Raw genomic sequence first — 18,808 nt, forward strand, 5'->3', positions numbered from 1 at the left:
CATGCCTCAATTTAGAGATTCTTGCTTCTTGTAGTTATTGTTTACAGTACCATAGATATACTTTGGGTTATCTATCTATCTACTTATCTTGGATGCCAAGACGGAATCGATCCTGCTGAGTAGTATTTGCTTATTCTGGGGATGATATAGTTAGTAGCCTGAGACTAGAATCAAAGTCGTTATAGAAGGCTATCAGAATTTACTTGAGATATAGAACAGGCGTTATCAATGATGTCCTAAGAAAGGCAAAGTCGCTGGAGTAGGTCATTTCGGGTTGGCGATGAGGTTCGCTAGAAACATATTTCGGCTAGATTAATATATATTCACTGGAAGCCAAGACCACCAATCGGCAGGTGGCATATCCGAGGTTGACTAGCGCTGGATGTGATCATTGGATGATGACTTACTAGCTTCGAGAAGATGGAGAGCCTACGAGCCATATTGACCCCAGATATAGAAGCGTGATTGATATGGCGACAACTCCCTGAGCAGTACGATTGCATCTTATCAGAACAAGACCTTCATATACTACTATTCGACTAAGACATATGATGATAAGATTAAGACATAAACCACGAGCACAAGGAATATGAAACGACAAAAGAGGGAATCTTGCTGCGCTGCTGAGATTGGGACAGGTTTCATCGACAAAAGCAGAAATGGAAATAAAAGGGATGGCAATGAGAAGGAGTTTATGCAGGTCCAGCGACAACTGTCAGCAATTAAAAAGATGCTATCTCTGACCCCAAACATCGCAACACGGGCACGGGAAACAGTCGGAGATCCTTCGACCAGATTAAAGAAGACATGAGAAGCCAAAATTGGGAGAGGGAGAGAACAGTGCAGCAGCAGGATTCCATCACCTCTTGTCCGCATCCCTCTGGTTCACAAAGGGGAACGCTGCCAGTCGTCAAGATAAACGGAACGTTGCATTTCCCCTCCCCGTTCAGATAAAAAGCTATTAACGTGAATAAACGGTCGACTAATATTACCCCCGTCGACAGTCACAACTGCCGTGCCACGAATCTCATTACATAGGCACAACCGGTGTCTGGGGTCAACATGCAAGATTCGTTCATCCCCAGGGGACAGGGTCAGCGGGGGGTTCAAGCATCGCCGTTGGTGCTATCAACCTGGCTTTGGCTAGCCTCACGCGCCATGCGAGCCTCGATCTCCCTCAGCTGACTCTCACGAGCCAGCAGTTCCTGGCGTTTCTCAGCGATCTCGCGCTGCACCTTCAGCTCGATCTCGCGGAGTTTCTCTTCCTCGCGGCGAAGCTGCTCCTCCTTCAGTCTAACGGACTGAGATGCTAGGTCTTCTGGGTTCATCGAGGAGTCTTGTGTACTGTGGCTATGGGTTAGCGTCGGTCTCAATATCACGATAGCAGTCCGGGATACGTACGGAGTAGCACCGTCGACGCTCTTGCTGAGCTTCTCGGTACGGTAGTTTTCGTAAAGGAAATCGTGGGTAATCTCCTTGAGATCTGCCAGATGGCTGTGGAGAAGAGCGCTGCGGATAGCCAAGAAATCCGAGTGACGGGGGTTTTCGACATCCACGACACCCCAAGGATATTGCCGGGCTCGTACTTTCTTGCCGTCGATCTCGACGAAGTCTTCGGAGCCAACAATGGCAAATGGCATCAGACCACGCAGCTCAGCATTCTCCTCAACGGTATCCTCATCGTCCTCCTCGATATCGTAAGGGAAGTTGTAAACCGGAATGCGGTAGTGCTCAATATCCTCCATGATCAGCTTCTTGGATTCGGCCAATTCGGCGGGGGTGAGGGAGTCGGCCTTGCCGATGACGGGAATAACGTTGACACGGGGAGAAAGGCGCTTCATCAATTCAATGTCCAGCTCACGCAGTCCATGGCCGGTCGGTGTGATGAAGTACAGGAGCACGTGAACACGGTTGTCCCTGAAGCGGGGGTTACGCTTGATTCGTGATTCCTCCGCAAGGATGTCATCGTATTGGCGCTCAAGGTATCCGACAATCTCGCCGAAGCTGTGGGACGGTCAGTTTTTGCCATGGGGCGCTGAGAAGACGGCCGGGTCCACGTGCCTTGCTTCGTTGTCAATCTGGTCTCCGAACCCGGGGGTATCAACGATGGTGAGAGAGATGCGAGTGCCTTCGTCGTCCAATTCGAGCTCTTTCGAGATATTATTAGCGCCGTGTATCCTCCCGGTCCCTTTGTCGGTAACTTACCAACTGTAACGGGCTTGATGCGGACACCCTCCTCAATGTGAGCGTTGGCAGGGTCGTCGGAGTCCTTGCCCTCTAGGACCTTCTTTCCACAAAGAGTGTTGACGAAGGTGGTACGTCCTGTCGAAAGAGAAACCCGGTCAATCCTGCAATGAAAGCGAATTGCACAATCCAGCACATACCGGTTCCGCTGGCACCACAGACCATCAGACAGAACTGGATACCCTTCTTGACATTTTTCTTGCGACGGAGCTTCATCTAAGGATTAGAGCAGGAAATTAACCATGGACACCCTCTGGCCAAGAGCCTGAAGACAGATAAGAAAAGTATGAGGTGGTCCCGGACACCATTGGAGGGGTGGGTTGGGGGGGAAAGAGGGGTGGTCGTGGATAGGCTTCAGAGCAACAAGGCCAGAAAGGGGAAGGAAGCAACATACCGCGTTGAAAGACATGGTGGATTAAAAAGGGGAGGAATGGAAGAAACTAAAGAAGAGAGAAGACGAAATTGAAGAAAATGGGAGGGAGAAAGCGAGTGGCAGGGACCAGGATGAAGGAGTTGTTGAGCCAAAGGAAAGGAATGGAGGAGAGAGAGGGTGGAATGAAGGTTGGATGGATGGGATGGGATGGGATGAGATGGATGGCAGCGTTGCTCCCCTGAGGTTCGACGGGACGGACTCAGGCAAGCTGGAGTGACCGAGAGCCGTTTGGCTGGCACTTGCTACTGATCTGGCAGTTAGGGGAGTTAGGGGGGGGGAAACGCATTGGATTTCACTCCCGTTCGCCTCTTACGGTCACGGCTGCCCCCTTTCACCCTGCAGTGCCCCATCGCCCAATCACCGCCGTCGCTCCTTCTCCAGATTGTTCGGTCGCTGGTAATATTGGTACCACCCGTAAACTGAGCATCGTACCTGATACTTACTGGTCGTACCACTTACGACCACCCATGGATGGGCGCCAGGCACGGTTACTGTACGGAGAATGGAGTACTAAGTGGCCATTCGATACTCAGAGGTACTCCATCTACGCCCAGGCCCGGTATTTGGGTAATTGGGTACCTCCATCACCACAATGGTACCTGTCCAATCTGGGGACGCCGTGATCATCAATTATTGTCTTTCAACGAAGGCCACACCCTCCAGGTCTCCACACCGTTCAGTGGGCTTGGCCTCACCATGTGATTAGTTACTTTGAGTCGAGTCACATACTCTCCACTAACCTGTTCGCCTGAGTCCAGAGCGACAACCCAAGGGGTTTAAAGCATAGGCGGTTGCTGCACTGTTTGGCTAGCTTCTGTGCCCTCCCCCGGTTCTTCTCAGGGGTCGGGGGCAGCAGAAGGCGTTTCCACCGCCGCCGTGGGTCGCTGCGGGCCGCCGTAGCGGTAAGCATGACTTGGATACAATACGCAATAATCGCCTGAAAACTTCTGCCTCAGGCATGAAATGATATGCTATCATCATCCCCGAGGGTAAATTGACCGCGCGGGTTCGAATCACGTCGTTGTCAGAGGAGGTATTTCATTTCCCTTGGACCTCACCAAGGAACCCTGTCCGTCGAATGAAAATGGATGATGTGCATGGAGTCTCCGGTGCCCAAGTCACCATTCCGTGCCAGCCGTTTATTGGCTCCGGAATCCGCAGCTCTTCCGGCATCCCCAGCCAAAAGCGGACCCCGGACCTTATCTACTGATGCCCGGGTGAGGTCAGCGACCGCCGTCGATCTTCTAGTTTCCTGCCTACCCTGTACTGTGTACTTTCAACATCAAGGGCTCTCATGGCTTCTGTTCCTGGCTTCCAGGATGAATACGCGACAAGTGATCGATGAGTCGGTGGGGCCGTTCTCACTCTCCGCTACCTTCAACAATGATAATTCCTGCTTCGCCGTGGGCTTGGACACCGGCTTCTGTGGTAAGTCTGGACCATGCGCCTCCTGCATCTAGATTCTCTATCAGGATAACAAGCTGAGAACAGAATGATCTTGATGGACAGTTTTCAACACCCAACCATGCGAGCTGAAAGTATCCAGAGGTATATGACTACTTCACTCCGGGCCTCCTGAAGCTCCAGATCGCTAAGACCCTCACCTCCCTCCAGATTTCAATGCTGGCATCGGTGTAGTCACCATGCTCAACCAGTCGAACTACCTAGCTATCGTGGGCGGAGGTAGACAGCCGAAGTTTCCCCAGAACAAGGTGCGCGAGCTACTATACCTACCTGGCTTGTGAGAAGCCGCTTATACTTATCCCTCGCAGTTGGTTATCTGGGACGACGCAAAGCAGAAACCAGTGATCACGCTAGAATTCCGCACGTCGGTCCTGGGCGTTCGATTGTCCAAATCACGGATCGTTGTCGCCCTCCTAAATAGCATCCACATCTTCGCCTTCTCCAACCCGCCACAGAAGCTCTCGGTTTTCGAGACGACGGATAACCCACTGGGGCTGGCTTGTTTGGGGCAGAAGTTGCTCGCTTTTCCGGGTCGGTCGCCTGGCCAGGTCCAACTCGTGGAGCTCGAAACGGGGAATGTCAGTATCATCCCTGCACACAGTACGCCGTTACGCGCGATGACTTTAAGTCCGGATGGCCAGGTGTTGGCAACAGCGAGCGAAGCGGTAGGGTCCTAGTCCTATGGCTATGAACGCAGTGCGGACTACTGACAAAACACAATCTAGGGGACCTTGATACGGGTCTTTTCTACAGCTAATTGCACCAAGATGGCTGAGCTACGACGAGGTGTCGATCACGCAGTGATATTCTCGCTTGCCATTTCGCCCTCGAATCTTCTCTTAGCTGTGACATCTGATAAATCGACCCTGCACGTATTTGACCTCCCACATCCTCGGATCCCTATGCACCGGTCTCATTCTACAGCTTCCCCGACCGAAGAATCAGCCAACCAGAAATGGGGGATCCTTGGAAAGATCCCATTGTTGCCAAGAGTCTTCTCGGATGTGTATTCATTTGCAAGCGCCCACTTTGAGATCGGCGATGAAGCGCCACCTGGTTCACTGTATGTTCCGCCCCTGGGTACCTCGTTTGGGGGACCGTCAAAGGGTGTGATCGGTTGGCCCGATGACAGAACCATCCTTGTTATCGGTTCCGGCAGGGATGCTCGTTGGGAAAAATTCGTTCTTCGCGACGGAGACGATGGGAAGCGGTACTGTTTGAGAGAAGGCTGGAAGAGATATTTGGGAGGGAGCTGAGAATTCCGTTGGTCCCGCGGAATCAAGAGTTGATATTCACAGCACTACCTATGCGGTTTGTACCAGGACAACAGTCGTTCCGGCACGGGCAAACAGCCGTATGCTGATGACCTTACGCATGCCACAGCACAGATCCAGGCATGGACCCAAGACCGTATGAGCAGGAACAGGATGGCGCAGGATTTCACGGCTTGCATTTCCAGGTTAAGGCATTAAACAGACCTTTCACCACAAAGGTCTTGGAGATCTTTTTTGATGGCTCTCTGCCAAGATTAGTTTAGGATTCAACCGTCATAGCATATTTAATAGTTGAATAGCTGTTTTGCGACAATTAACGTTGCCGATCATGTCTATCGCGGTGTCGTCGTGATTCGGGGGATCGCGATGCGACCGGGGTCCTATCTCTGTCGGACCTCTCCCTTCTAGACGGAGACCTGGTTCTGTACGATCGCTCTTCCCTCCTAGGCGACCGGTGGTCTCGGCGTCTTCTCTCCGAATCGCGGTCGTCGTCGTGTCGTCGACGGTGAGAACGGTGATGGCGGCTTGATCTCTCGCGGCTGTCTCGTCTCCGTGATGACTTCTCGCTGCTGTGTACCTTTTTCAAGGCTCGCGCTATCTCCTCTTTCTTCTCCTCGATCAGGAACTCCTTCATCGGGTCCTCCTCATCGTGGTTCTTGATCAGCTCCTCTAGCTCGATCTCCTCCTTGAGCAGAGGTCGCCTTCGGGGCTCGTCTTCACTGGTCCTTCTCTTCCTCCGCTTTCGTCGCTCATCATCCGTGTCATCATGGTCCTTGCCGGTCGTGTCACCCATCAGCTTTGCGACATTGTCCGTTTCCTCCTCGTCGTCGCGGCGCTTGTATCTCGTGTGATCCACGCGCAGCACCCTTCCTAGGACTGTCGCTCCACCCAGATTGTCAACCGCGAGATCCGTACTGCGCTGATCCTCGTATTTCAAGAAGGCAAAGCCTCGGCTCTTGCCAGTCTCTTTGTCGCGCATCAGATTTACGTGGACTGGCTCGCCGTACTGCGAAAAGATAGTTACAATATCACCCTCGGAGAGATCGAATGGTAGTCCACCGATGTAGATGTAAGCGGTGTCTCTGTAGTCTGCATGCCAGGAAGCTTCGGGAGGTCTAATGCCATCCGCAGAGGTTAGTAAAAGCAGTGGTCTGGGCTGAGGTGCCGAACATACACGGCATTTTCCAATTCGCGCTTGTTGAGCGCTTGGACTTGACGGATATTATTCATATTAATTCAGGGGTCGCGCGAGCGAGACAGTACACCCCAGCTAGCAAAGTTCGGACCAAGGATAGCTGTGGCGATGGGCGGAAAGAGGAGAGAGAGGTAGGATGGAAGCCGCAGAAAACTGGCAGGTTCAGCACATCACGGGCTGGGCTCCGCGGGAGGGTCCCACCCGCAAGGACGCCGACTGTTGGATTGTTGTTTACGGGAGTCCGACTTGCGTTCTTTCTCGACAGAACCGCCGTTCCTCTGAAACTGACACCCCACCGTCGGTGTGATTCACACGCAACGGCAGGCTTATCTACGGTCCCGCTCATTCGGGTGGGAAATTCGGTCGCGGTCCCGCCTTGATCGCTCCAGATCGACCCCTACGCCAGATTCCCCTGACCCCAATCCGCTGGCTGGTCCCGATATCCACCATCCCTCCAAACTCCGCGGCTCACGCGTCAAAGCCGTCGGGATAATCTCACCTCCGCTTGAACGTTACTTGGCATGGTCTGCGCCAACTGAGCCTAGTCGAATTCGAACACACAATGTCGGCGTCCAGCCAAATACCCGGGTCCAGGTTCGGCACCGGAAACAATAGCCGGCCGTCGAGCAAGGATGGCCCCAAGAAGAACATCTGGTCGTCTATGCTGGATAGTGTCGCGAATGGAAAGCGTCTGCCTGAGAAGAACCTGCTTATCCTAGGTGTGAAGACCTAGTTTCCGCCGCCCTCGGTGTTCTCGACTTTTTACGTTCTGGGTCGCTAATAGCTGGACTGTTCCCAGGTGGCACGCCTGAGAGTCAAAGAGAATTTTTAGACACACTCGCCGCGGATTCGTCGGACCCTAGCTTGTCAAATGAGAAGCGAAAGGGGAGGGTACCGCCGGTCGCCAACCAGTTCGCTCTGGGATATACATATCAGGATGTGCTCGATGCGGACCACGAAGGTAATTGATCTCCTGGATGAATGCGAATAGCTTGTTGTGTTGGATGGATGCTGAAAGAATGGTGCTCGGCGAATAGATACTCTGGCGCGCGTCTCCGCATACTTACTCTCTGAACCGTCTCTATCGTTCGCCCCCCTTCTCAAACCGCTCCTGACCCCTCAGTCGATTCCGGAAACCCTCGTCGTGATCCTGCTGGACTGGTCAGACCCGTGGACATGGATTCGGCGACTCCGGGAATGGGTCCGCCTTCTCCGACATGTGCTCATATCGCTTGACGACGAGACGAAGATCGTTATGGAAGAGAATCTCACGGAGTGGCGGGATCGGAAACGAGGCATGGATCCGAGTTCGGGAGGCGCACAAGGATTTACCAGCTCGGGCGGGCCTGTGACGATACCGCTGGGACCCGGCGAATGGGACGAGGGGCTCGGGATCCCCATGTGTGTCGTCTGCCAAGGGGTACGTTGGTCCGTTGCAGACTTTCAAGCAGCTGTGATACTGATGAGATTGTTCGCATTCACAGGCAGATAAGATCGAGAAGCTGGAAAAGGACCATGGATGGCACGAAGAGCAATTTGACTTCATCCTCCAGTTTATGAGAACATTACTACTAAAGCGTAAGGCAGTAGTCACTCCGGTTGAGCTCCCTTCTAATCGATAACAGATGGCGCGTCATTGATTTACACCACCCCCTTCCTTGCAAACTCCCTGCAGAGCCTAATACACTCCTCACTTGGCATACACTCCCTACTAAAAAGACAGTCGCTCAAACATAATGTGATCGACCGGGACAAGATTCTGGTTCCGTCAAATTGGGATTCTTGGGGCAAAATCCGGATTATTCGCGAAGGTTTTGACATGGAGGGTGTATCAACAGCATGGTCGATCGAGATCCAGGATCCTCCCGAGCCACTCACCAATGAAGTGGACGAGAGTAAGCCCGAAGACCCCACGAATACAATGGACGATGGCACCAGCGCCGTGGCGATCTTCGAGCAGACCATCACGGACCCCAAGCGGGACACATCGATGGCACATCCCGGCAGCCAGCGGAACGGAAACAAGGTCGAAGTGGACACCTCCGACATGCAAAGTTTCCTGACCAAGCAACTCGAGGTCCTCGAGCAACTGAAGGCAGACGACGAGAAAGACCGCGCCGCGAAGAAGGTCCCACAGCTCGAGATGTCACCACTCGACGACAACGGCCGCGTCAACGAGCATATTGGCCCGGTGCAGTTCAACATGGGCGGAATCCAAGTCGACGCCGACGACATGCTCCGGAAGCTCAAAGTAAGCCTTCCCTGCCAACCCAACCAAATCCATCTAACCACTCCAACCCACAGGAACGAGAAGCCAGCCGCGCCCAAAGGAAAGAAACCCTCACCACCTCCGCCGGCGACGAAAAAGCCCACAACCAAGCCCTGGCGAACTTCTTCGCCGGCCTCGTCAAGAAACCGGGGGCCAGTCCCCGCGGCAGCCCCTCCGCATGAACTCCATCAGCATCATCAATTCACTCGTGGGGAGAAAGCTTGTTGTTGGATTGTAATTTTATTCCACCTTTGCATGCAGTACATACATACACATACCTATTGGATGAAGGGAGGTAGGAGAGGTGGGAGCGCTCTGGCTTGGTGCAGTGACATCTCGTTTTCGCTTTCTCGTTCGTTTGTGATACCAGAATGGCTTAGGCTGGATTTTTTATAGGAGTCGGAGATGAGATGAATCACAGATTTTCAATATTATCCTTTTATTCCTTTTCTTTTCTTTTTCTTACTTTTTGTGTGTGTCCTTCTCTGTTTTCTATCTTGCGTTAGTTCATTATCTGGTCGATGGATGAGTGGATGTATGTGTGGTCATTTGGATGGGTGGTGTCTTTAATTGATGAACGTGTCTTTATTAGCGGGCCCTGGAGTCAAAAATGTTACTATCACTTTTATCTAGTTACTTACGATCAATATAGAAATCTAATTAAGTTGTTTGATTAGCCCAAAAGGTGTGGTTTTCCTGTACCGGACTACTAAGTACTATCTAGAGGATAAACGTATCATAAAACGAAAATTACATAGTATTTGTTCTGTTTCTAAAACATAACCTAGGAATACAGCTATTTGAATCCAAATAAAAGCCGAATATACCCTCTTACCAGACAGGTACACAATCACTTAAGTACGCAGCATACACCACCTAGCCAGGAGATCACCAATTCTCCCAAACCAAATCCGGCAGCACATGACGCATAATATTCCAATGCTCCAGGGCAGCGCGATCCTGATACTTATGAAGCAGATGAGTTTCCTTAGAGAGGAGGAAGCGACGACCGCCTTTCTCGATGGGCTCGAAGCGGCTGATGTCGATCTCCTGCTTCGGGACCAGGTAGGTCTGACGGAACTTGCTGCCCATGAAGTCGGCGGGGACGGGGTTGCGGAAGGTGAGGGGGGTGGCGGCGCTCTTCTTGCAGAAGATGACCATGTTGGTGAAGTCGGTGGTCAGGTCCGAGTCGGAGGCTTCGCGGAAGATGCGGCAGGTGGGGAAGACGTGTTGGATGGTGCGGACGGTGAGGGCCGCCGGGTAGAGGGAGATGTCGCCGGCGTAGTTCTGGGGGGGTTAGTTGGGTTGCCTTGGGGGGGAGGGAGGGGGGATAGGGGGCTTACGATGGCGATGACGCCGTCGTCTTTGAGGAGGGCGCCGAGGTTTTCGAGGAACTCGAGGGTGAAGAGTTCGAGGGGCTCGGCACCGCCGGTGAAGACGTCGTGGACGATGTAGTCGTATTGGGCGGGGGGAGTACGCTTCACGAAGGTGGTGGCGTCTTCGATGACGGCGATGTGGTTCGAGGGCAAGTGGAAGTACTCGGTGGCGAACTTGTGCACGACAGGGTCGATCTCCACGATGGTGGTTTCAATGCCGTGGTGGATCAAGGCAGAGGGCGTGGTGCCAACTCCGAGGCCGCTGGTCGTATGTTAGAGTGGTTCTTAGGTGAGTGAGGATAGCTGCAGGTGCTTACATGACAAGCGCCTTGCTGTTGGCATCCACGCGAGGCTCGCCGTGGTCGGTCTCAATCAGACGGACGGCCTCAAGCATGGTGAATACCGAGTAGATCGGGTCCATAACGGCCGGGTTGTAGTTTTGCGGCATCTTGGTCCACTGTCCTCCGAGCAGACTGTGGTCGCAACGCATGACACGGAACCCATCTCCCAAGTTGTCCAAAACGGAGATGTAGCCGGTGGAGGAGTCCTGGCGGGCCAAGAGGTCGAAGCCCTCATCGTTGAGGTAAGAGTTCAAGGCTCCAGAGTTCATGTGCACGTTGGATGTCATGGAGAAGAGCAGGGATGGAATAGCGAGAAGCAAGAGCTTGGAAGGGGCGATGGCAGAATACAGGGCTGGGAGCAACAGTTGGAGACCAGCACGGGAAAAGAAGAAGGTCGTGCCAATGAACTTGGCCAGAAACAACTTGGCAAACTTCTCGCCCGTCTTGTAGATGACATAGGTGACCACGAGCGGAACATGCTCGACGACGGCCTCGCCGTGCCGGCCCAGATCCAAGCCCGCCTGCACCAACTTACCAGCGCAGGCCACGGAGAGCAGAACCAGAGGGTAGTAGGAGATGACCTCGGTGACGACAGCTCCAAATGGATTGCCCAGGACAGAGCTGGATGCGAACAAGAAACTTTGGACGGTAGGGACCCAGAATGCGATGACGGGGACCAGATAGAGGGCCTGGCGGCCTGTCAGTCGCTGGATTTGGTCCTTCAAAAACCATCCAGCGGCGCCAATGAGCGCCAATCCATAGGGATGGAAAATGTGCGCAGGGGCCGATCCATACACCGGAGTCAGCATCAACACCGTCAATGGCGAGTAGAAGGCCGTCAGAAACAGCAGAGCCGTGCCAGCCAGCAGCTGCCGGGTGGTGGGCTGCTGCAAGAGACCAGCAAGAGAAAACATGGGTGTCCGACCTCTGAGACCGATCAATTGAGGGTGTTCTGAAGCCCGGTCAGTATAGGTCGTGGAATATGTGGCTCCTATTTAACGGACGGAAGCCAGCAACCACGGGCCCAGACAATAGACCCTGGGCCCCGTAGCCAGATCTGAAACCGAGTGGAACGCAACTAGGCTTACCAATTCTTCTCAGATAGAAAAGTCGACTGGTCTGCGGACTGTCATTCGTTGGAGCGACGTCTGAGCTGAGAAACAACCCAGATAATCATCGTATTAATCATAATAATTTGCCGCCCGCGTGCTTCCGGCCCGAAGCGGTTTAGTTCCCCGCGCGAGAAACATCATCCCACCTCAGCTCCCTGGCCTTCGGTCTTCCCTCTGCTTTGTCTCCCATCTACTGCATTGCGATTCCCCGCACATTATGCCTCGTTTCCCCACGGGTACAGGCGTCAATGCCAATGCAGACCGGCCCCAAATGGAGCTCACCCCCGCGACAAGAGCGCAGTCCCCATCGGCGGGAACCCGAGTCAAAAACCGTCGCAAGCGCTACCTGGACATGCACCCGGAGTATTTCTCTGCTGATCTCGAGCTAGCCGGTCCGCTCGCTCTGTCTTCCTCTTCTCCAGACTGAGGGGTTTCATCTTCAGTCACCCTGTCGCTGACAGGGGGTGATAAAGCCAAGCTAACACTCCAGCCTGCAGACCCGTTACTGTATGATCGTTTAATCCGTCGGTTTCAGACCCCAGCCGAAAGGGAGGCGGAAGGACGTGCCAAAGGCTTCTCGGGTGTGCTGCAAGCGGACCTGTGTAGATCTGAGGCCAAATTCGAGGCGCTTTCCCACCCCGATCCTCACGCCATGTTCAGCTATACCCGAGGCCCCAACGGAGAGATCCTCGCGGAAGACCGAGACGAGATTCCTCCCAATAAAGAAGAAGGCGAGAAGTCGTGGCGGTGGGAGATGACCTTGCGGTTTTTGCGGGGTGAGGACGACGATTTTGATTATACCACGGTCGACAACAATGATGAATACGATGATTGGACCGTCGAGCAAGACAAATACTTTGACGATGAAGAGCCGGAGTGGCTTGTTGATGGAGCAGACGAGGGGGATATCAAGTCTCACCTACAAGGCGAGACGGGAGTACAGGACTTTTGAGCCGCCAGGCCAGGATACTTCGGTTTGCTCATGCGTGCCAGACGGCTCGAGCATTTAGGGACCTTGGTTGTCTATGCCATATGCCATCATTTGTCTGGAGAATGCATACTTACCTGCAGCCCTTTACATCACTGCTTTGCAGCTTCTTGATTTGTTGCGGGCAATTGCTGCTACGCTGGAAGTGCGGCCTTGCGGACGGGACCATGCCTCATTACCTTGAGGTTACTCAACCAATGAGGTCTGTTTCTGCAACTGCGAGAATTCATCGTCTCATTGGACAGGCTGTTTTCACTTGCACGCTAGAACAAGATGGCAACATGGCCTCGACACGGATGCATCTGGCAGTCGGCATCGGCCTCGGCTACGTCACGTGCCTTCGACACTGGTCATCCAGCGCTCCCCAACCCAGTGTTTAATTGAGTCAGTTGACTCATCCAGAAGCCTCTGGGCCGGCCGTTGGGGCTGACGTCGGTGATCGTCACGACTGGGATTGTGCGCTGTAGGGGCAGGAGAAGACTACTACTCGGATGTCTTAGTCATTTTATAGTTCAATGGGGTTGGAGTATACCCCGTACATCATGAGGCATTCTATGAATAGTATGTTGACTCACATCTATAGATCAATGTCAGCTGTGATTACCTCTAGTCTTGCATACAGTGAAGTCCTGGACTCACGGACTTGCCTTGCCATTCAATAGATTCAATAGTCAACTTGATGCCGAGTCTCGGAATGTCCATTCAATGCCAATATGTCTCACGCTGTGAATCATGGACCATCTATACCCTCGATGGTTATAAACCCTATGTTCTTCCCCGGAAGCCAGTTACGTCCAAAGTACGCAGGGATGTAAACTTTTTGCCCCAGTCTCGAGCGATGACTCCTCCAGGGAGCCAATCAGGTTGCTGTCGTCTACTAGATAGTTCTAGTTTGCCCTGCCTCAATCATCTCAACAGGCCGTGATGACAGCAGTCGTCATAGCCTGGTTTGCCCTTTATCTATGGCTGCTCCTTTCTTTTCCCCCCAACATTTCTTCATCCTCCATCCTTCATTCTTTCGTTCACCACTGGCTCTAGAAGATAGTTGTTAGCTCAAGCTACAGCACAAGCTCTTTCATCTTGCTCGTTGATACCTTACGATATCAACTACAACAGTTGCTTTCTCTCTTCTTTGCCATCTCCCTCGTTCTATGCAAGACAGTCCTTCGCTACCCTCCCCTTTCTTCCAGGATATCTTTGATATCCCATCTCTCAGAGAGCAGAAGAAGATCTGCTCATCCTACCCAAAGCGTATCGTTAAGATACCCGACTAAACCGTCGATATGTCGACGTCGACTCTCTTCACCTCTCCCTCCCCCTGCCCCAGCATCACCCAGCTGGAGGATCGACCCCAGGGGATGCCCTCTCCCCAGAGCAGCGACTTCGAGGCCGTCAGTCTCATCGAGAACTCCAGCATCAGCGAACCCTCCGAGGAGGCTATGGTGCTGCAAGAACTGAAGAAGACCTCCAAGAGCAGAAAGTGCTACTTCAGGAGCAAAGGAAAGGCCCTTGGCTCCGGTGCCTATGGAAGGGCTCGCATGGCCTACAAACGCCACAGCAAAGACAAGTCCCCCTACGTCGTCAAGGAGTTCTTCAAGCCATCCCACGTCTCCAAAAGGGTACTGCATCATCGGATCCGTCACGAGTACACCATCACCCGACGGGCTCGCCATCCCAACGTCGTCAGTGTCGTCGACCTCTGCACCAAGCAGGGCGACCTAGGCTATGTCATGGAGTACTGTGACCAAGGTGACCTCGGCGACCTCATCAACAAGCGAGTCCTCCCCTCCCAGGAACAGCTCTGTCTTTTCAAGCAGCTCCTACGTGGCGTCGCCAACCTCCACAGCCAAGGGACCGCCCATCTCGACATCAAACCCGAGAACCTGCTCATCACCAGCGACAGCGTCCTCAAGATCGCCGATTTCGGTGCCTGTCACGTCTTCCGAGACCCCAACATGGGCCCCAAGCACTTCGTCAAGTGCACTGGCGGCGACCTCTTCGGGACCCTGGCCTACCTGCCACCCGAAGTCTTCTACCACGGCATCGAGTACGATCCCCGCAAAGTCGACGTCTGGTGCTGTGCCAACGTCGCGCTGTCCATGCTGGGCATGCCGTTTCCCTGGGAATCAGCGACCGAGAATGACACGGTGTACAAGCTGTTCGTCGAGAGCTGGCGAACATTCATGCGTGTCGACCCGACCCGCGCCATCGATGGGAACAATTACCCCGATTGTGGCGGGTTGACGGATCTCACCCGCTACCCGTGCATTCAGATGATGGTCCTGCTCCTCAAGATGTTGAATCCCAACCCGCGGAACAGAATCACCATCCATCAGGCCTTGAATGATCCGTTCGTCAAGGATGTTGAATGCTGCTCGCTGACTTATTATCCGACTGGGCCTCATCCCCGCCCGATCATTCAACACGACCATCGGATCGTGTCTGGCTCGGAGGACTCGACTAGGCACGTCGATGCGCCGCTGTCGGCCGTCAATAGATAGACGGTCGTGAACAACAACCGGACGCTCGCCCAGCATAGACCATACTCTTTGGGGGGGTTGAGTGATCCATGCTGAAACAATGGTGTTCTCAGCGTACATTCATATATATATATCTTCCACTTGGACAGTGCTTCGTTTCAAGCCAGTGACATACATACTCCAACTAGGGCAGCAACCCCTTCTCAACATAATCAGTCCGACTTCAACAGCACATATATTGCATGTTGCAAATACATCGAACATACCTCTTCTTCTTCTCTTATTGTCCATGTCTTAAGAACAAAGGACAACTATAACAATACCAACGTCGTCGCCGACGACGACGACGACGATGACGAAGCCCCCGACGACCGATCCCACGAAATACCTCTTGGATCTCCTGCAATCCCGATATACCAGCACATCATCTTACGTTCTATATATGTCGTTTTACATATCTCATGCAGGGAGAGATCCAGATGGATGAGTGGGTGGCGGGCGGTTTATCTATCAGGATAAAACCAGTTTTGGTGGTCATCATCGTTACCACCATCTCACCAACAAGATCGAGAAAGAATAAGAAATAACGGATTCGATAGGAGAGAGCAAGACATAGCCTCTCATCTCGATCTACAGTCAAACTGGGATTATGTGGGGAACACAACGGACAGTTGAGACCTGTCGTGGTTTGGGATGAGAATGGAATGGGATGGAATAGGATCAATCTGTTGTGGAGGGGATATATTACCCTTTTTGGATGATCTGGTGATTGTTTATGTTTATGATCGAGATGGAGATTGAAGCATTGGATCTTTGAAGACTTTTGGAATATCAAATTCAAACGGTGCTTGGGATTGGTTTGCTGATGGTATGGTCGGGTATACCCGTGATCTATCTGGCTGGTGAAATGTCAATGTTACCGGTTCTTATCATGAATATGTATTCTATTGTAGTTTGTAGTTCATGTTCGTCTTATTGTATGGATGCTACGGGGTATCTCTCTTATCACAGATTATGTGTCGTGGTGGGTTTTAGATTGTCCGTGTCGTGCCGACTATCCACCTTATATTTTCTCAGATAGGCCACGTTCTTCTTTCTAACGCATTCCTGAGACTTGAGGAAGGTGTGCTACACCCATGCAGTCTCCCTAAATGACATCTATTTCTCGACAGTAACGCATCAAGTCGAAGTACCCCTCTTCAGAATATCGAGAGCGACATCGCGGAGCTTAAACTTTTGGACCTTGCCGCTTGCAGTTTTGGGGAATGACTCTGTTGGTTGGAGGAAGAATACGTATTTCGGGACTAGATCGGTTAGCTTGCCGGTCTTGCGTGGCTTTCTGATCTAGCATGTCAACGGAACATACCTAGATGGTTACTCAATTTTTCACCAACCCATTGTCGGATCTTTTCTTCTGTTGCCAGTTCCCCCTCGGGTTCCCGGTGGATGATGAATGCGGCCACGACCTCCCCGTATCGTTCATCCGGAACGCCCACGACAGAGGCATTGATCACGCCGGGGTATGACAGAAGACAATTTTCGACTTCCAGGGGATGAATGTTCTCGCCGCCGCGGATAATAAGATCCTTGACGCGGCCAGTGATGCTGATGTAGCCGTCTGGGGACATGGAGGCTTCGTCGCCGGTCTAGATTGGGTCATTGAGAGTTCCTCTGATGTGTTCCTGATGGATCATCACTCACATGCATCCATACTTTCCCATTTTTGTCGGCAATCATGACTTCGGCTGTTTTGACCGGGTCATCCCAGTACTCCTTCATCAGGAGATACCCGCTCACTGCTAACTCTCCGCGTGCATTGATGGGCACAATTTGACTGCGATCTTCCAGGCTTACGATCTTTGCTTCGACATGCGGGAGTAGTCTGCCAACGGAACTGATCCGCTTGTCGATGGGGTCATCGGTCGTGGTCATCGCAGAGACAGGGCTGGTCTCGGTCATTCCATAGCAGATTGTGAGCTCCGTGAGATTCAGTACCTTGTGCAGTCTTTTCATCATCTCCGCAGGGACGCTACTTCCCGCTGCGATGCCGGTTCTTAGGTACTGGAACCCCTCGTTCGGGACTTCGCCTTCGTCGAGGAGGTTGAGCTCTTCAAGGAACATGGTCGGCACGCCATATAGTGCGGTGCACTTTTCTTCTTGGACGGCTCGGAGAGAGGCTCGAGCATTGAAGGCTTCCGTGGGGAATACGATGGCTGCGCCGTGGGTGGCGGTGGCCATGTATCCCAGGACGGATCCGAAGCAATGGAAGAGTGGGGGAGGACAGCACACAATGTCCTCGGGGGTAAGGCGCATCCTGTCGCCGATTTGAGAGCCGTTATTCAAAACAGAGTGATGGCTTAAGCATGCCGCTTTTGGCATCGCTGTCGTTCCGGATGTAAATTGAATGTTGACAACATCGGCAGGAGAGAGGTTGCGAGGTGGCAGGGAGATTCTGTCAGACGGGGCGTCCGAGACGAGCGATGTGTAGGCTGTAAGGCCTCTGAAGTCGGAGGTGTTGACGCGGCCAGATGAGTTATCGACGAAGACGATGCTTTTTAGTGTGGGAACCACTTCTGACTCGATGCTTGACTTGGAGAGGTCCTGGACCAGGTGTTTGAGGAGCGGGATGTTACTCCTCGGATCTTTGCGCGGCAGATTGGATTCGGCGCTGAGCATGAGATGGCTGGCCTCGAGATGAGCCAGCGCGGAGACTACCTGAGTTGCGTTGAATGATGGGTTGATGGGGACCTATGCTGGATCAGAACATAGCCCTAGGAGATCCAGCTCTACCTACCAGGATTGCGCCAAGCTTGAACAGCGCATAAGTTGCCTGCCGGGGGATTTGTAAGTATGATACCTTATGCCGTGATGTGATGGCAGCATACAATGGCGTGTTCCATGGAGTTTCCCAGCATAACACCCACCCGGTCTCCCGTCCGTACACCGATGGACTCCAGACCGCGCGCAAGAGCATTGCTTTTGGCGTCGAGGGCAGCATAGGTCACCCGATCATTCTGATGTTTGCAGATAACACTAGCTACAGTCAGTAGGCTATCCCAAAGGGCTTTAAACCAACATACGCTGTTCTATCGCCATGCAAGTTGACAATCTTCGCAAAGTGCTCCCCGATAGTGGTCTCCAACAACGGAGGCTTAAACCAGGCCAACAAATTAGCATGATGCCTGGTTGATCAGCTGTGAGACGGTGCGTGCCTACCTCCAAAGGGCCCCGAGCATAGCTTTCTGTTAGCAGGCCCCGTCTTCCAGTCCATGGCACTGACTGAAAGGGCCTCCTCGCAAGGCATCCGCTCCTCAGGAACGGTCCCTGAAGGGGCCCCCTACAATTGACCGACAAAATGCGCATCTGGACCTTGGCCAAAGTATCTTCATAACACGGCGCAAGTGCAAATTAATCTAGTCGAGGGTCTGATTTCGTCACTCTTAAATGATGAATGCCTGCCCCTTGCTTCTGGCTCCCCACGGACTGGGCCCAGATTGGCTTAGCCGGGGATTGCACGCGGATGGCTTACGGATGGCAACCACGCGAGCGTGGTAAAAAGTGAGGGCGAACTGGGGGTTGGTTTATCAATGACTCAATTGCAGAAAGAAGAGATGTAGATAGATGATGGGCCA

General features: G+C 52.8%; 9 protein-coding genes across 9 annotated transcripts; 4 read left to right on the top strand and 5 right to left on the bottom strand.

Annotated features, from left to right (window-relative positions):
• Nucleotides 1-448: 448 nt before the first annotated feature.
• Nucleotides 449-991, bottom strand: BO80DRAFT_503 (uncharacterized protein). The gene has a single exon (XM_025724359.1). It carries the CDS (start codon nt 874-876, stop codon nt 532-534), a length of 345 nt encoding a protein of 114 aa, XP_025580395.1. The 5' UTR covers nt 877-991; the 3' UTR covers nt 449-531.
• Nucleotides 992-1,106: 115 nt separating this feature from the next.
• Nucleotides 1,107-2,460, bottom strand: aspA (putative septin AspA; the record flags this gene model as incomplete). Its single annotated transcript, XM_025715240.1, has 5 exons — nt 1,107-1,344; nt 1,402-1,994; nt 2,058-2,149; nt 2,206-2,322; nt 2,385-2,460. The coding sequence occupies 5 exons, from the start codon at nt 2,458-2,460 to the stop codon at nt 1,107-1,109; spliced, it is 1,116 nt and encodes a 371-aa protein (XP_025580396.1).
• A 1,410-nt stretch (nt 2,461-3,870) lies between these two features.
• Nucleotides 3,871-5,740, top strand: BO80DRAFT_498228 (phosphatidylinositol-3,5-bisphosphate binding protein HSV2). The gene is made up of 5 exons (XM_025724123.1): nt 3,871-4,105; nt 4,187-4,225; nt 4,292-4,389; nt 4,450-4,806; nt 4,867-5,740. The coding sequence occupies exons 1-5, from the start codon at nt 3,997-3,999 to the stop codon at nt 5,395-5,397; spliced, it is 1,134 nt and encodes a 377-aa protein (XP_025580397.1). The 5' UTR covers nt 3,871-3,996; the 3' UTR covers nt 5,398-5,740.
• On the bottom strand, nt 5,563-6,908 carry BO80DRAFT_574 (uncharacterized protein). Its single transcript, XM_025724613.1, has 2 exons — nt 6,590-6,908; nt 5,563-6,530 (listed from the first exon to the last, which is right to left on the bottom strand). Exons 1-2 carry the CDS (start codon nt 6,643-6,645, stop codon nt 5,729-5,731), a joined length of 858 nt encoding a protein of 285 aa, XP_025580398.1. The 5' UTR covers nt 6,646-6,908; the 3' UTR covers nt 5,563-5,728.
• A 156-nt stretch (nt 6,909-7,064) lies between these two features.
• On the top strand, nt 7,065-9,231 carry BO80DRAFT_544 (dynein family protein). The gene is made up of 6 exons (XM_025724592.1): nt 7,065-7,329; nt 7,410-7,571; nt 7,648-8,030; nt 8,095-8,188; nt 8,236-8,861; nt 8,915-9,231. The coding sequence occupies exons 1-6, from the start codon at nt 7,173-7,175 to the stop codon at nt 9,059-9,061; spliced, it is 1,569 nt and encodes a 522-aa protein (XP_025580399.1). The 5' UTR covers nt 7,065-7,172; the 3' UTR covers nt 9,062-9,231.
• A 411-nt stretch (nt 9,232-9,642) lies between these two features.
• On the bottom strand, nt 9,643-11,735 carry BO80DRAFT_460328 (spermidine synthase). Its single transcript, XM_025722387.1, has 3 exons — nt 10,573-11,735; nt 10,223-10,517; nt 9,643-10,166 (listed from the first exon to the last, which is right to left on the bottom strand). Exons 1-3 carry the CDS (start codon nt 11,508-11,510, stop codon nt 9,768-9,770), a joined length of 1,632 nt encoding a protein of 543 aa, XP_025580400.1. The 5' UTR covers nt 11,511-11,735; the 3' UTR covers nt 9,643-9,767.
• Nucleotides 11,736-11,925: 190 nt separating this feature from the next.
• On the top strand, nt 11,926-12,770 carry BO80DRAFT_395478 (uncharacterized protein; the record flags this gene model as incomplete). Its single annotated transcript, XM_025717315.1, has 2 exons — nt 11,926-12,100; nt 12,206-12,770. The coding sequence occupies 2 exons, from the start codon at nt 11,926-11,928 to the stop codon at nt 12,658-12,660; spliced, it is 630 nt and encodes a 209-aa protein (XP_025580401.1). The 3' UTR covers nt 12,661-12,770.
• Nucleotides 12,771-14,135: 1,365 nt separating this feature from the next.
• On the top strand, nt 14,136-15,197 carry BO80DRAFT_344052 (putative serine/threonine protein kinase; the record flags this gene model as incomplete). The annotated part of the gene is made up of 1 exon (XM_025715257.1): nt 14,136-15,197. The coding sequence occupies one exon, from the start codon at nt 14,136-14,138 to the stop codon at nt 15,195-15,197; it is 1,062 nt and encodes a 353-aa protein (XP_025580402.1).
• Nucleotides 15,198-16,135: 938 nt separating this feature from the next.
• BO80DRAFT_420385 (putative AMP-binding enzyme) lies at nt 16,136-18,794 on the bottom strand. Its single transcript, XM_025718349.1, has 7 exons — nt 18,393-18,794; nt 18,257-18,327; nt 18,062-18,209; nt 17,971-18,006; nt 16,878-17,924; nt 16,543-16,822; nt 16,136-16,480 (listed from the first exon to the last, which is right to left on the bottom strand). The coding sequence occupies exons 1-7, from the start codon at nt 18,537-18,539 to the stop codon at nt 16,356-16,358; spliced, it is 1,854 nt and encodes a 617-aa protein (XP_025580403.1). The 5' UTR covers nt 18,540-18,794; the 3' UTR covers nt 16,136-16,355.
• Between the last annotated feature and the right edge of the window lie 14 nt (nt 18,795-18,808).

The sequence above is a fragment of the Aspergillus ibericus genome (genome assembly GCF_003184845.1).
Source record: "Aspergillus ibericus CBS 121593 unplaced genomic scaffold BO80scaffold_1, whole genome shotgun sequence".
Classification (NCBI taxonomy): Eukaryota; Fungi; Ascomycota; class Eurotiomycetes; order Eurotiales; family Aspergillaceae; genus Aspergillus; species Aspergillus ibericus.